We start from the raw sequence: 16,214 nt of genomic DNA, 5'->3' as shown, positions 1-16,214 counted from the left end.
TGTTCTCAACGCCCCCACCCTTGCAGTGGTAATAAATGGTCTTTATAACCCGAGCAGCCTTGGTTTGGGGAAAGGTAGGCTGTCCTGAAGGACTCATGGTCGTATGCCAGCCTGGGCTGCATCTGCTATGGATTTGAAGCAAAATATGGCCTTTATTCATTATTTTTATGCACATGTCAGCAGCTCTTGTGCTCAATCAATCAATTGTTATTGATTGTGCCGGGGTCTGGGGTGGGGAGCAACCTCAGGCAGCAACCCCTTGGCAGGGGGGCCCTGCGGGTGGCACCCCATCCCTGCCCCGGGGAGCGGGTTGGGGGCCCCGCCTGGTGAGGGTACAGACCACACGCTCAGGGGAAGTGGGGCCAGCTGGGTGGGTGCTCAGAGGACCCAGGCTTCCCCCTGGGCCAGGTGTAGCTACCAGGGAGGGTTTGGGGGGGGGCTGGGAACAGCTAAAGGCATGGAGGTTGGGGGGCGGGTCTGCTGGGGCAGTGGAGGGAGTGGGGCCAAGTGGGGAGCCTGGGGGGGCCCTGAGAGAAACTTAGGGGTGCGCTCTGGCTCAGCAGGTCCTGAGGTGGGCGGGTGGGTGGATGGCTCAAGGGGGGGAGCCCGGGGGGGGGGGGGTGCTGTGATCATCCAGCCGAGGTGGAAGCCGGGCAGGAGCCTCTGTCCCTGGCGTTCAGAGATGTTATCACATATTCCACTCGGGCTCAGCCTTCTCAGGCCTGCAAGTTTGAGTCTGCCGAGCTCCCGTAAAAGGCAGAGCATGTTTAGTTAAAGGAAACCCAAGCTTGTGTTATTGTTGGGACGTCAGGTCTCTGCGTTCGAATATTTAGGCAACTGCAGGACCGTGTCACCGGGTCGGGGCTACCTTGGCTGGATTGAAGCCCAGGATGACACATGGGGCTCTGCTGGGCGGTGGTTGTAGCAGGGTCCCCTCCTACCCCTGTGGGGGCAGCACTGGGCCTCCCCTGGGCTGAGGGCCTGGGATGGAAGCTTGGGGGGGGAGGGCGCTTGGCTTCTAGGAACTGCCCGCATAAAAGTGAACTTGGATTTTTAATATTTTCCCCCTTAATTAGGAACATTCCTTGAGAAGCTGAGGTGTGATTTTGCTGAGATGCTGCTGATGGTACAGCAGTGACTGTTTCCAGCTATTTTAAGCTCGCTCAGCCTCATTCTCTGCAAACCAGCGTGTGGCTCCCGTATTGCCCTTAAAGAGGAGCACTTTTCTGTGCTCAGAGCCGGGGTGGAGGGTGCTTGTCCACTTGTGCTTTGGGGGACCGGGCAGGTTTTTCCCTGGTCCCCCCATCATTTTAGCTGGATAAGTGCTTGTCACCCATTTCCTCTTAGAGGGGAAATAGAACTTTCCTGCCTGGGGATCGGAGGAGGATTTGTCCCCACCCCAACCTGAATGTCTTTGAAGTTTCAGTTGCATCGTAAGATTCATGGGAATCTGGCAATCTCTGTCTGTTGTAGCCATGCTGGATTTATTATTATTTTTTAATGGTTTGAGTTTTATTTGAAGCACCTGGGGTTATATCTAAGCCATAGCATGCACGATTGTATGCAAAAAAAATGATACAATTTTATGGAGACGCGCACAGAGACCTGGATTAATGCGGGTGGGTAGGAAGGCGATGTCGTAGGAATTCCGTCCCCCCACCCCCCACCCCGGCGATCTGTGGATTCAGCAGGATTCTCCAGAGAGATCTTCCCTTTCCTTCCTGCTGCAGAAATGTTGGTACCTGGCATTGGAGGAAGGGGGGCGTGGGTGCCACACAGAGGTGCCAGTGGCGACATAGCCTGTGGGAGGTGGGGGAAGGCCAGCAGAGGCTACGGGGGTGGTTGGGAGTTGGTGATACTGAGCAAAGAAGTGAATGCGTTGACCGTCGCAAAAGCCATGTGTCCACTTTGCAGTAGGCATGGACAAACATGGACGGGGGGGACGGTTGGAAAGTAGCCTGAGGAAAGGTTTAACCCTGCAGGGGCTGCCGTGAACTGGTGGGTTCTTACCACACGTGTGCACACACACACAGACATATTACAGATGTGTGTGTATCAGAGTGTCCGTATATACATGCAGTGGATTTTCATTATTCACAGTCGTTCTCTGCTGTAAAGGGACCGCAAACCCTGAGCAAATTCTGAGCCGCTGGTCCTCGGGGAGATCCCAGGCTGGGTTCCCGGAGCCTCCGGCCACATTTCCGTCTCCTAATCAATACACAGCCTTGTTGGATGCGTGTTTCTGTTTAAAGACCCCTGATGTGTGGTGTTGATTCATTCCGACCAACCCAACCAAGACGAGCATGTTGGATGCCTGACACAGATTCTCTGCACACACACCACACCGCAGCCATCCGCACGCTCTCAGCCCCTCGGCCCTGTATGTGGGGCCGTTTTCAGCAGTGGAGTCACCCACAAAAAGCACAGAGGTGCGAGCAGCGGGGCCCTGGCTGGACTCTGGACAGTGTGAGCTGAGGCAGGAAGGCGGAGCTTGTCTCTCCCTCGGCCGGGAGCCGGGGGGCCGGCGACCGTTCTTCCCCTTGGGTGCGTGTGGCCCAGGAATGACACTCCTGAGCATCCAGGGGGTTACCAGTAACTCGGAGCCGGCGGGCGACTCTCCAGGGTAGCGGCTGTGACTCGGACGATGGGCCGCGTGTATTTCCCAGCTCTGTCTGCTGGGGAAGCCCAGAGGCAGCACAGCCAGCGCCCAGAGCTTGGCCTCGAAGGATCCCTCTCCATTCAGAGGAACCAGAGCTCCTGGGGAAAGGGCTGAAGCTCGGGCTGGGACAGAGACACAGGCCCGTTAACCTGGAGCATGTCACTGCAGCAGAAAGAAAGGAAAGCAAGCCTCCAGGGACCCAAGAGACAGCCTCAAGGGACTCGCACCGTCCAAACCCAGGAACCTTTTGAACATCAGAGTAAATGGGAACATTAGCTGTTAACCCCTCCCCTTTTCTCCCCCTTTTATGGCCACGCCTATGGCATATGGAAGTTCCCAGGCCAGGAGGTGAATTGGAGCTGCAGCTGCAGCAACGCTGACTCCTTAACCCACTGAGCAAGGCCAAGGATCAAACCTGAATCCTCACAGAGCGACGTCAGGTTCTTAACCCACTGAGTCACAATGGGAACTCCAGATCTTAACCCCTTTTACGAAATACAAATAGATGAGTCTCCACTGGCTTCAAATAATGAATAAGTAGTTTGTGCTGGACATGCTTTAATGACCCCCTAGCATTTAAAATGAGAATCACGAATCGGAGTTCCCTGGTGGCCTAGTGGTTAAGGATCCAGCGTTGTCACTACTGTGGTGCCTGGGGACTTCTGCACGCCCTGAGCATGGCCAAAAAAAAAAAAAAAACCCAAAACAATCCTGAATGAAGGCTGTAACTGAAGCTTTAAGTCCTTCTTTTTAGTAGCTTATAACATTCTATAGGACCACTAAACCATCAGTTTATTTATATTATTTTGAATTGTATTAAAATACACATAACTTACAGTTTATGACATTAAGCATTAAAGCTTCCAGTTCAGTGGCATGAGGTTCATTCCCAGTGCTGTGTAACCATCACCTCCATCCACCTGCCACCGTAATTCAATAAACTCGTAAAACGGGGCTGTGCCAACAGCAGCCCCGATAAGCATCGTTGTCTCTCTCTGTCCTGCCAGCTAAGCTCTGACGTTTTTGATTTTTTTTTTTTTCATGGTGTGAGAACAATGCCATGAAACGTCCTAACGGGGATTTTGTAGAACTTGGGAAACTGGCTGTATAAGGGGACGTGGTGGGCCCAGGACATCCTGAAGGATGGGGGTTAGGAGGGACCAGCTCTCCCAGCAGCCAGGGCTGGTTGGGGCTCAGCACGCGGGGCGGCACAGGGCTGGGTGAGTAGAGAACGGCAGGCAGCCGAAGCAGAGGCAGGCACTGCTGGAGGGGTGTCACGCACAGGGTAGCAAGGAGGAGCTCCCGCTCGGCCCTGGGGATGCAGGGACAAGCCGGTGCAGAGGAGCCGTGGCGAGTACCCCGTTTGGGAAGCCTGAGGCTCAGAGGCACCCAGAGCCATTAGGCATCAGGAAAGTTGCGGGGAGAAATAATTAACCTGAGCACGTAGCCGCGTCTTCAGGTCAGGCGCGGGCATGTTGGGCGTGCGCTAAGTGGTGTTCATCCTTCAAGGTCCCAGTGTCCCTCTGCCAGGAAGCCTGCCAGGGCCACCCACAGCCAGCTTTTCCTCCTCCAGGAAGCCTGCCAGGTTTCACGCAACGGCTCATTCTGCTCCAGGCACCTCCTGTCCGTGTCACTCAACTGCCTTTTCTTCCTGCTTAGATGGTGGTTTAGCTGTGTGTGTGTGTGTGTGTGTGTGTGTGTGTAGCGTGTGTCCTGCCCAACTGCACTGAAGGCTCCTCGAACATGGCCCACACTGTCTTCCACTTTTTGGCCTTCCCCGTGCCGTGGGGCTGGCATGGGACAAAGGACCGTTCCTGACTGATAAATCCATCGTTGGTGTCCAGGCTCCAGCCCGCTCCAGTGAGCAATGTAACGCTTGGTGAATATCAATCAGGCATGTACTGAAAATGTGGCTTATTTTGGTGTCGTAGCAGAGGATTGGGTTACCGTGAGTCGGGCTGTGTTTAGTGTAACCATGTGAACAGCGTAAAATACAGGCTATCGGAATGGAAGCCGAGACATCTGCTATGAATTCTATATATAAATAGTGGATACGCTTACATGGGTTAAAATGGGGTTGTTGGCGCCGGCCTCTTCAGCTCCTGATTCCACTGTGGGAGCTGCTGCGTGTTAGTCCCAGTCCTGGTACCCGGGGCAGGAGGGGCAGCAGTGGCCCTTTTCTGACCCCCATGGTCGAGGGAGCTGGGAGCGTCAAACCCACCCTAGAAATTGATGGGAGTGTCTGCTCCCCGGCCCTGGGCAGGGAGCTACGGAGAACCCACAGGACTTTGGGGGTATCCCGTGCCCCCAAGAAGGGGGCCGTGTGACTCAAGGGTCGCAGAAAAGACTTCCTAGTGGGAAGCCAGGACAAAGGAAGACGGTCACAGGGGAAGTTCAGTGGGCTTGGGGTGCAGCAGTGCCTTTAAAAATTATCTATCGAGGGAGTTCCTGTCGTGGCTCAGTGGTAACGAACCTGACTAGGGTTCCTGAGGACGCAGGTTCGATCCCTGGCCTCGCTCCTTGGGTTAAGGATCCAGTGTTGCCATGAGCTGTGGTGTAGGTCGCAGACGTGGCTCTGATCCTGTGTGGCTGTGGCTGTGGCGTAGGCTGGGGTCTGCAGCTTCAATGCAACCCCGAGCCTGGGACGTCCATATGCCGCAAAGTGTGGCCCTAAAAAAATTATCTATTGAGGTGGAATTCAATGCAATGTGAAATGAACCCTTTTAAAGCAAACATTTCACCGGCCTTTAGCACATTCATGATGCTGTGTAGCCACAGCTGTCCAGTTCCAGAACATTCCATTGCCCCCATAGGAAACCCCATACCCATTAAACGATTATGTCTCATTCCGCCTTCCCCCAGCCCCCAGTCACCACTAATCTGCTGTGTCTGCTTTATGGATTTGCCCCCTTGGGACATTTCGTGGGACCGGAAGTCTATGCGGTGTGGCCTTTTGTGTCGGGCTGCACGTCCTGGAGGATAATGTTTTCAGGGCTCATCCATGTTGGTGCCGCTGTCCGTGCTTTGCTCCCCTTTGGGGGTGAATAACACTTCATTGGCTGGAGCAGGTTGCGTTGTCCGCTTTGGGCTGCCTCCACCCTTGGCGATTGTGAAGGATGCCGCTCTGCCCGTGCGTGTGCAAGTATTTGTTTGAGTCCTGTTTGCACGTCCTCTGGGTACCCACCCAGGAGCGGAATTGCCGGGTCACGTGATGTGGGATGTGTGAACTCTCTGAGGACGTGCCGCGATGCTCTGCCCAGCAGCCCACAGCAGCCGGCGGTGCCTTTTAAGCGGTTACTCTTTCCTGCTGTGTAGAATGAGGAAGCAGAGCCAGAGCCTGTCTTGCCCCACATCTCAAAGCTGGAGGCCAGACCAGGCTTTGAACCAGGCCCCTGAGTCTGGGTCGACGTACTTTCCTTTGTGGCAGAGCTGGCCCAGGACCCGGCAGATAAAACATTTAATTCATTACAGCCGCTGCTCCTGCCCCAGTGGGTACTTATCAAGTGCCTGAGATGAGCTGCCACTGGATGGAGCCTCTGATGAAAACTCCCCCTGTGGGGGTACTGTGATCACCCCCATTTCGCAGTCTGCACGGTGCCCTCAGTGCCGCTCAGGTCTTTTTTTTTTTGTTAGGGCTGCAGGTGCGGCATATGGAAGTTCCCAAGCTGGGGGTCGAATCGGAGCTGCAGCTGCCGGCCTACACCACAGACGCGGCAACACCAGATCCAAACCTCATGTGCAACCTACACCACAGCTCACGGCAACACCGGATCCTTCACCCACTGAACGGGGCCAGGGTCCGAACCCGCATCCTCATGGATACTAGTCAGGTTCATTTCCACTGCGCCACAGCAGGAACTCCAGAAACCACCCAGGTGTGAGCCGCCCCGCTGCGCTGGCTCCAGGGGGCTCACTCGGGGGACTGAGTGATGGGTGTGCCTTTGTGACGTGTGGTCCTGAAAATAAATACTTGCACAGATACTCTCATAGCAGCATAACTTGGGGTGAAAACATTTAAAGGTATTTATCCAGAGGCTCAGCAAAGTCCTCTTTTATTTATTGTCCAGTCTCCTTTGCGATCTTTGTCGCCACCTGACACTGTCTCATAGCTGCAATTCTAGTGCAAAGCAGGATTTACCGTTAGGTGGGGTGTGTGTGTGTGTCTTTTGACGCATCTTACACATTTGCTGCACTCGTTTTCTCCCTGCTTTGATGGCCATAACTTTCTGCTGAGGGAACCGTCTAGTTACCACGAGGTGGGAGCAGTTGTGTTGATTTTTCTTCCGATAGGAAGGCTGCAGCGAATATTGTGTCTAGGCCCTTTTCCTTCCTTTAGGTGTGTTCCTTGGGATAATGCCTGGGGAGGAGGTTTAAACAGCTCGTGGTCCTTAATACCAGATGCCGTGGTATTTCCTGAAAGGTTCATTCTCGAATCTGTGGCCGCCAAGTGATGGCGTCTGTTTTTTCCGGTGACCCCATGTTAAGTCCTGGAGCACAGCGGTGGCCGGGCCAGTGGCTCTAGCTCAGCCTGTCTGCCCCCTCCCTCCTCTCCTTCCTCGCAGTGCTGGTTTCTTCTTCTCGCTGCCCCCCAGAGCTTGGGCCACTGGTCAAGAGATTGTCCCCGGAGTGCCCTGGAGCAGGTCAAGGCACCCTTCCAAGAGCTGCAGCCTCCTCACCTGGGGCACACGTAGCCGAGACCCCTGGTCTGCAGGGTCTTGGGCAGGTGGGCTTGTCACCTGGGAAGGAGCACATAGGACCAGTGTCTGCCTCCTGCATCCTCACCCCAGGACCTTTGCACCGGCCGTTCCCTCTGCCATCCCCTCGCCCCGTGCGGGTCTTGGCCCAGGTGTCGCTTTCTCAGTGATTCCACCCTGATCATCTTATGGGAAACAGCACTCTCCCTGCTCCCAAATGCTTTGTGCTGCCCTGCTTTGCAAGCCTGATGCACCAAGACACTCACTGGTCCTGCCTTACCCATCTCGTGGTCCCTCCTTATCCTCCCCCGCCCCCCCCCATGATACAGGACACGAGGGTATTCTTGGTTTGGTTGCGTGTCCCAGCGAGGCTGGCATGGGCCACACGACACCCCATCCCCTGTCCACTGGCCGGCTCTGTCCTGGCCTCAGCCCGGCGCACGGCTCCTCAGGCCTGCCTGTCCCAACACCAGCTCCCCAACTGGCCTCCACGCTGCCTGCCTCCCCCAGCTTTTCTCCTCCCACGGGGCCCCTGGGCCTGGTGGGCTTGGCCCCATCAGCCGGGGTTGTCCAGGCCCTGAGGAGGGTCACTGGGTGGGTAGGTGCTGTCTGTCCATCTGGAGGAGGCAGGCAGCGCCCCTCCCACCCCGCCACTGTGAGTCACCCAGGTGACGGGAGGGTGAAGTGGGTGCTTCTTCAAACTTGAGAAGAGTGTGTGGTGGTTTCTAAACATCTTAGAAGCAGGAGCGGCTCCTCCTGGAAAGAGCCTGCCTGCCAAGGCCGCGCCCGTCCGCCCCGTCCCTCCAAGGCACCTCCCTCCCCACCTCGCAGTTTGGGAAAAGCACAGGAAGTCGACCCCCCGCCCCCATCATCTGTGGCCTTTGAAGGTGCACCTGAACTGCCCAGAGTGTAAACTGTGCTGAAAATGCGGTCTTTCCAGTTCGGGGAGAAAGAACAGAGCAGAAGTAGGATTTTTTGTGCCTGGGGCAGCTTCTGAGAACTCCCCGGCTCCCCGTCTCTCCCCAGCCCAGCCGCCCCATCCGCTCTGGGGCTTGTACTGCGGGGGTTACTGGGTTTCTGGACACACTTGGGGCCTGGCCACTAGCCCATGGGACCCTCCCTCCCGGGAAACCTCGGATCAGAGCCTCCTTGTCTGTGGGGCTGTCCACCTGCCACTACTCCTGGCAGGTGAGTTGTGCTCTCACCTGTGCTCACCCATTTCCGCTGGAGTACCCGTGGCAACGGGAGCTCGCCTTTTCCCGAGATAGTAGCTTGTGTTGTCGCCCAGAGATGCTAATTTGGAGTCGGCATCTTCCCCAGTGGCCTTCAGCTGTGGTTCTTCAGCGTCCCCCTGGTGGCTTGGTGTGTGTGTGTTCGCAGGTCTGTTTCTGGGCCAGAGGCTCAGCTTATCAGAGGGGCCTGTGACCCCTAGAAGATCCCGAACCACCTGGACCGGTTCTGCCTTTTCCGGACGTGAGGGGACAGGCTAGGCCGCCTTGCCGCAGGGAGTCTCAGAAGCCTGGGCACCGTGAGCCTCGGAGGCAGGGTGGGATCACTGGTCATTGGTGCCCTGGTGGCTGGAAGGGCCACAGTGACGACGAACGGGCACGTGCTCTGGGGCGCCCGTTCGCCTTGTGTACCGTGGGGTGTCTCTTTGCTGCAGTTTTGCCACCTCGATCCACGTGCCTCGGGGTCCCACACACGACTCTTCCTGCGAACGCCCCCCACCTCTGGTCTTCACGATTCTTCGTCCTTTGAAGAGCTGGACCCTCCGCCTCATCTCCCCCGCTGTCCTCTGCCGGCCGGCACCTGACTCTCGGATGGCACCCAGCCACCCGCCGGGCCTCCGGTGGTGGGTGTCACGGCCGCTCCCCGGGCCGTGGGGACCCGGACCCCTCTGGGCAGCCTACCCTTTCTCTTCTCACCTCTCACAGGCAGAGGTGACTCACTGTCTGGAAGTCGGGGTGCTGGAGGCTGGGTTGGGGGAGGAAATGCATTGATAGAGCCGCTGCTGTATGCTGGCCTGGGGCAGGGCAGGGCCTTCTCAGACAGGTGAGCCCTCCTGGAGTGCAGGGCCCACCAGGACCCTTAGCAGGTTGTAGCAGCCGGGAAAACATCCCTTTTTAATTCAGACACCTTTTTATTGAAGTCCGAATACACAGCAAAGGGATGGGTGGGGGTGGAGGCCTTGGGGATGCTGCTGGACTTTGTTCCTCTCAGAGCTTCATCGTCCCCGTCTGTAAAATGGGCACACTTATCACCCGCAGCCCCAGCCCGTGTACAGAGCGCCGGGGGCTCAGAAGGGAGCCCGCTCAGCTCCGCGCCCTCTGTGGGACCCGCAGAGAGCTGTCAGCCAGTGGCGACGTGGGCTCTTTATTGTCTGTGGGTACCTGCTCGGGGCAGGGAGGGGTGAGCTGGGGGACAGCTGTCTCTGGCGACCGGCTCCTTGCCAGAGGTCAGGGTGCCCAGCGCAGGTGGATTAAACAGCCCATGGTTTGATTTGTATCAGGTCTCTTCCTGCCCCAAGGAAGTGTAGACGTGAGCCAGTGCTGGCCATGGTGGCGGGGGTGGGGGGGGCGAGGGGTGGACCCCGTAGGCGGTCCTGACCTCGAATCCTCCGCGTGGCCTCCCTCCTACAGAGGAGGGGCTGGGACTTGGGCTGGGCACAGCCTGGCGGTGGTCTGACTTGAGTGGCAGAGGGAGCCGTTGAGGGGGTTCGAGTGGAGGGATGACGGTCCAGAGGGGGACACGGAGGCCACAGTCCCCGGGAGGCTGAGCTCTGATGGTCCAGGACGTGGACTCCTAACACTGCCTGGGCTTCACGTCCTGCTGGGCCTCTGCCAGGCAGCATGGCCAGCTCAGTGCCCTCGTGTCCCTCTCAGGCTGACCAAGGGGATGTGACTTCTCTGCAGCCCCCAGAGGACCCGTGTGGCCTGGTCACGGCATCCGAGGGCGAGGTGTAGGTGTGGCAGGAAGAGCCCCCCCCCGGGGGGCCCTCGGTGGTGGCAGTAACGGCAGCCTGTTTGGCGCATGGAAAGCCTCTGTGGGTGGCCTGGGCCTGCCCGGGCACCTTCCTGCCAGTGGCTGGGCAATGGAAGGAAGGGGCCTGGGCCTCGGGCAGGGGCTTGGGTGCAGGCCGGGTGTGTCCGGGCGCAGAGCCCCCCTCCGGCCCGGGCTGGGCGGCCTGCAGCTGGCCGTCGGTCCTCACCGTGTGCTTCTGTCCGCACAGCCTCGCCGCTCCTGCTGTTTGCCAACCGCCGGGATGTGCGGCTGGTGGACGCCGGCGGAGTCAAGCTGGAGTCCACCATCGTGGTCAGCGGCCTGGAGGACGCGGCCGCGGTGGACTTCCAGTTCTCCAAGGGGGCCGTGTACTGGACGGACGTGAGCGAGGAGGCCATCAAGCAGACCTACCTGAACCAGACGGGGGCGGCCGTGCAGAACGTGGTCATCTCCGGCCTGGTGTCGCCCGACGGCCTGGCCTGCGACTGGGTCGGCAAGAAGCTGTACTGGACGGACTCGGAGACCAATCGCATCGAGGTGGCCAATCTCAACGGGACGTCGCGGAAGGTCCTCTTCTGGCAGGACCTGGACCAGCCGCGGGCCATCGCCTTGGACCCTGCTCACGGGTAAGCCCAGCGCCTCCCCCCACCCCACCCCCCGGGCGGGGGCGGGGGTCGTGGCTTCCCTCCTGCGTTGCCTTGCTGAGCCCACGTTCCTTCCAGAGAAACCCCGGCTGGGCCTGAAGCAAGTTCAAGTTCACTTCTCAGAATGTGTGGTTGTTGAGGACGATTCCCCTCCACATCCCGAGTCCTGTCTTTGTGAAACTTGCCACCGCTTTGCTGTCTTGTGGGTCTTTCGAGGGCCGCACCTGCAGCATATGGAAGTTCCCAGGCTAGGAGTGGAATCGGAGCCGTCGTGACCGGCCGACACCACAGCCACAGCCATGTGGGATCCAAGCCGCATCTGCGACCTACACCACAGCTCACAGCAACGCCGGATCCTTCACCCACTGAGCGAGGCCAGGGATCAAGCGCGCATCCTTATGGGTACTCGTCGGGTTTGTTACCACTGAGCCACATCGGGAACTCCCAAACTCACCACCTCTGAGGCCACGGATGTGCTCGGCCTTGGATTTGAATCACGAAACATCTCGGCTGTGTGTGTGACGGGGTCCGAGAGGTGTGGGCACTCACCTTTCCGCTCCTTTACGGCAGCATTGGCTGACACGGGTGGAAAGAGTGAAACTCCTTGTCCAGGCGTAGAACTTACTGCGGGAGTGTTTCTCTGGTCTCTTCCCGAAGCCCTCTGCTCCCCTTGGCGTCCCAGTCTGGCTGAGCTCACCGTGACCCAGGGAGGCTCAGGACCCGGCCGCGAGTTCCAGGTCGGGTTTTGTCAGTGGCTAACGCTAGGACGTGTGTAGAGGTGGAGGCTGGGGTGGAGAGAAGGTGGAGGTCGGCCGAGCTTGTCTGCCCAGCCAGGCCAGGCTCCCTGCAGACTTTCCTGCCGCCTCCCCCCAGTCCCCTCCTCCTGCAGCCCGAGAACCACACACTCTTAGCGGGGCTGCAGCAAGCCAGGCACCTGCCTGCTGGCCGCGCCCCACCCCTTGCCGTGTCCACCTCCTTCTCTGCTGTTCATCTGTCAGAAACACAGCAGGTTCTTGAGTTCTGGTCCTGATGCCACCGACTTGCTGTTGTCCTTGGCAGTGCCCACCCCTGCCCTGGGGGTGACGCTGGCTGTGCTGTCTACAGACCGGGCTGGAGGAGTCTGCCCTGCCAGGACTAATGGGTGGGTAGCGTGGGGAGCAGAGCAGGTCGGGGGCACTCTGTAGCTGAATAAACCTCCTTACGTGGGGCTGCTCAGCGTGTTGACTGAGAAAGTGTGTCAGGCTGGCTTTTGATGTCAGAGGCGAGCTGGTGCCTTCTGGAGCTGCTGGGTTGTGCATAAGCTGTGTGTGTGTGTGTGTGTGCGCGCGCGCGCGTGCAGAAGTGTGTCTGATCCACTGAGCGTGGGACTGGAGGGTGTGAGCCTGCGTGTGTGCCCATGAACACACGTGTGTCTGCGTCCGGGTGGGGGTGGGGGCGTTTACTGCCCCGGAAGCTGACTGGCTGAGGCCAGCCAGACCAGCCTGGTGCCCCCACCACTGAGGGGCATCCCAGCGTCCTGGGGGGACCATGCCAGACAGTGACTTTTCTGTAGATCCCCCTTTACCCTCCTCTAAGAGGCCTGAGCCGCCCCAGCTGCCTGGGGGCCAGGCTGACCTTCTAGGAGGGTCTCCGTACTACCTGGGGAATGGTCCCGTCTCAGGCCTCTCCCACACCGCAGGGCACCTGGGTCACTGACCATCTTCTGGGAGGTGGCAGCTGGTGTGGCCAAGTCCTGCTGGCTAAGAGGGGGGCATCTGTCAGCAGCGGGAGAGGCTCAAGGCCTTTACGATGCCCTGGAGGGGCGTGAGTGGCTAGTATGGCTGAGAGGGATGAGTGCCATGGGGAGGAGGAGGCAGGGCCCGGGCACGGGGGGTGGTGGGTGACGCTAGGGGCTCCCTGGGCACAGGGAGAAGGGGGGGCGAGGCTAGGGACTGCCCACTGTAGTTCAGGAACCTGGGAATGCCTCTTGGTAGCGTTTGAACAGAGACCTAAAGCAGATGAGGGCAGAAGCCATGTGGCCATCTGGGGGAGGGTATGCCAGGCGTGGGCACAGCCGGTGCAGAGGCCCTGGGCTTGTTGCAGGGGTGGGAGGAGAGAGAGGGGGAGGGGTGGGCTTGGAGGGGAGGCATCTCTGGGTCTGATGCCTGCTTAAGGGGATCTCTCTGGCTCTGGGAGTGAGAGGAGACTTTGGGGCGGGAGCAGGGAGCTCCGCGAGTGGGTGTGATCCCGGGGATGGAAGTGGACGCTTGGGTCAGGAGGGTTGTGGGCTGGGACAGAGGTGGATGGTTTTGGGATCTGTGCTGAAGGTGGAACCATCTGGATTTGCTGGTGCTTTGCCTGTGGGTTGGAGAGAAAGACAAGAAGCGAGGATGGCACAGTGCTGCTCTCCCTGCCTCAGTGTCCTCATCTGGACGGGGCTGTGACCGTGTCACAGGTCATACAGAAGACACCAAAACTAGTTAGTGGCTTCAATAAATGTTAGCTATCATTCTATCAGAGACCCCCCCACACCTGAAATGCAGTCTCCATGTCAGTGGAGAATTTCTCTTCTTCCTGGTGACCTTTTGCTATCTTGGTTGGGAGGGGCTTGGTACTTGGTTGAAAGGAGCTTGGTGCTGGTTGGGAGGTGCTTGGTGTTTGGTTAGGAGGTACTTGGTGCTGGTTGGGAGGTGCTTGGTACTGTTTGGGAGAGGCTTAGTGCTTGGTTGGTGGTGCTTGGTTGGGAGCTCCTTGGTGCTCAGGTGGGAGGGCCTGGTGCTGGTTGGAAGGTGCTTGGTGTTTGGTTGGGAGGTGCTTGTTGCTGGTTGGGAGGTGCTTGGCGCCCAGTTGGGTGGTGGTTGGTGTTTGGTTGGGAGGTACTTGGTGCTGGTTGGGAGATGCTTGGCGTTCAGTTGGGAGGGGCTTGGTACTTGGTTGGGAGGGGCTTAGCGCTCAGTTGGGTGGGGCTTGGTGCTTGGTTGGGAGGTACTTGATGCTGGTTGGGAAGTGCTTGGCACTCAGTTGGGAGGTGCTTGGTGCTCGGTTGGGAGGTGCTTGGTTCTTGGTTGGGAGGATCTTGGTGCTTGGTTGGAAGGTACTTGGTGCTCAGTTGGGAGGGTTTGGTGCTTGGTTGGGAGGTGCTTGGTGCTTGGTTGGAAGGTACTTGGTGCTCAGTTGGGAGGCTGTGGTGCTTGGTTGGGAGGATCTTGGCAGTGGCCTGGTGCTTGGTTGGAAGGTGCTGCTTCTTCACGCTCACCCCGAGGCTGGCTTTGTCTGTATCATCCATAGGAGTTGGTCAGTCTCTGGCACAAACTTTTCCTATTAAACATTGAAATCTTTTTTGATCTTGCCTCTGAATTCTCTCTCCAGATCTTCCTGGGATCATACCCCTGCCCCCTGGGACAGAGTTGACTTTGGTGTGGATGCCCTGGGCAGGATTTCTGAGGCCCCAACCTCTCCCCCACGGCCCCCCGCCCCAGGAATATGTCTGTTGTGTGATGGCGTAAAAGTGGTGGCGGTAGCATCCTGTTTACCAGATGGAGTGAAAGTGAGGATGCTGCACCGTGGCCCCAAGTTCATCTGTGCGGATGGAGGTTAGCAGTGCCTGCTCTCTCCCCTGAGGCACCACGTTACCCAGAAGGGGAGGACTCCAGGCTAGCACTTAGTGACCACGGGCAGCACCCTGGCTCTTGCCAAATGCTGGCCCGAGTAGTGGGCCTTGGCATGAATTTGAGCGGAGTCCTGGGGGCAGGGCTGCTGTCCTGAGCTGGGGGACAGTGGGTTTTGATCTCTGTCCCGGCCACAGACACGAGGACTGCCCCCTCGCAGCCTCCTTGTGTCCTCTTGTGACGCAGCCCTCCTCAGGTGGGGGGTACTGTCCCCGACGGTGTCAGAAAGAAAGGTTCTCGGTCCGAATGTCCACCTCAGGGTGCACGTGACCAAGGACCCCCCGCCAGGAGGACCCACAGATCCCAGGGGCCAGACTTGGTCAGTTTCAGCAGCACATGTGGCAAAGTGCAGCATCCAGCCCCAGGCTGGGGGTGGGGTGCACCTTTGTTCCCAGCACCAGGTGCCCCGGGGGCTCCAGCCCTGCGGACCCGGGGCCAGGAAGACAGCCCCACGCCGGGGAGGTGGCCCAGGCCTGTAGCAGCCCACGAGGGGCTGCAGTGGTGCCTGGGTCTCAAGGGAAAGCCAGGCTGAAATGCAACCCCCTCTTTAAAATGCAAGATGGCCCTTCCCTAAAATAACACACAACCACAACCGCGGCCGGCCGCTGCCCTCTGCGCGGAGACCAGGCTCTGCCTCGCACGCTGGTGATCCTCCGCGGCACTCGGCCGGGCCTGTGGCAGCGTTCAGGGCCCTGCACGAGCACCTCCCTGCCAGCCGGGCTCTGGGAACGCGAGTTCCCCATTTAAGGAAAGCAGGCGGCTTCTGTTATGAAAGCCGGGGAAGGAATTTGAGTTATGCTCCTCGCGGAGGTCCTGAGCCTTCCCATTTTCCGGCCTTTCCCGCTGGCCGCCAGGAGCATCCGGGGAGGGCGCACTCCGAGATGTGTTTTCCTGACCCCTCCCGGGCAGGCTGGGCCGGGCTCTTCCCCGGCCGCCGGGGGTGGGAGAAGCGCCTGCCCCAGGCCGGCGGGGGGCCTGTGCCCACGGCACCTGCGAGCCTCCGGAGCGCCGGGCAAAGTTCACCAGCACCCAGGCCTGGGGATGGGTCAGACGGCGGCCAGGCTCTGGCCTCACCCGGAGGGCCATGCTGTGCTCCCGGAGCGTGTGAGCCCAGCCTTCTTCTGAGCCTCAGTTTTCCCATCTGTGCAAGGAGATCTGTGATTCCCGCTTTCCCTGCTTTGCTCGGAGGCAGAGGAGCACACGGAAGAGGCTTTTGGAGAGGTGCTCCGAGTAAGGTGGGCGCTCTGGTCCCCCCCACCCCTCACCCCGGGGCTGGAGAGCAGGAGGGCCTGGTGACAACAACAGGGTACGTTTGGCCCCTCGCCCACGTGCGAAGCCCCCGCCAGCTCATTTTTGGTCATCTTGTCCCAGCCTCTCCAGCAGGTGGCCACGGCACCAGCTGCAAAATGACACCCCCCAGGGAAGGCTGCAGGGCCCATGGATGGGGAGTGGCCCCAGTGCACCGCAGGGTCTGGGCCCAGAGCGCCTGTCTCGGGGGAGTGGCAGCTGCGTGCACATCATCTTCCCTCTCTCGCCGGACAGAGAGACCCCCAAGGACAGGCTGGGTTAG

At 59.0% G+C, this 16,214-nt stretch overlaps 1 protein-coding gene across 1 annotated transcript in view; it reads left to right on the top strand.

Moving 5' to 3' along the window:
* LRP5 (LDL receptor related protein 5) overlaps positions 1 to 16,214 on the top strand; it is a 121,806-nt gene that overhangs the window by 20,533 nt on the left and 85,059 nt on the right. Inside the window, 1 exon segment of the mRNA XM_047775070.1 lies at positions 10,583 to 10,979. Coding sequence (XP_047631026.1) covers positions 10,583 to 10,979 — 397 coding nt within the window.

This window comes from Phacochoerus africanus, chromosome 4, assembly GCF_016906955.1.
Source record: "Phacochoerus africanus isolate WHEZ1 chromosome 4, ROS_Pafr_v1, whole genome shotgun sequence".
NCBI classification, from domain to species: Eukaryota; Metazoa; Chordata; class Mammalia; order Artiodactyla; family Suidae; genus Phacochoerus; species Phacochoerus africanus.
Note: the sequence above shows the minus strand (reverse complement) of the source record. Positions and strands in the feature narration are given on the sequence as shown.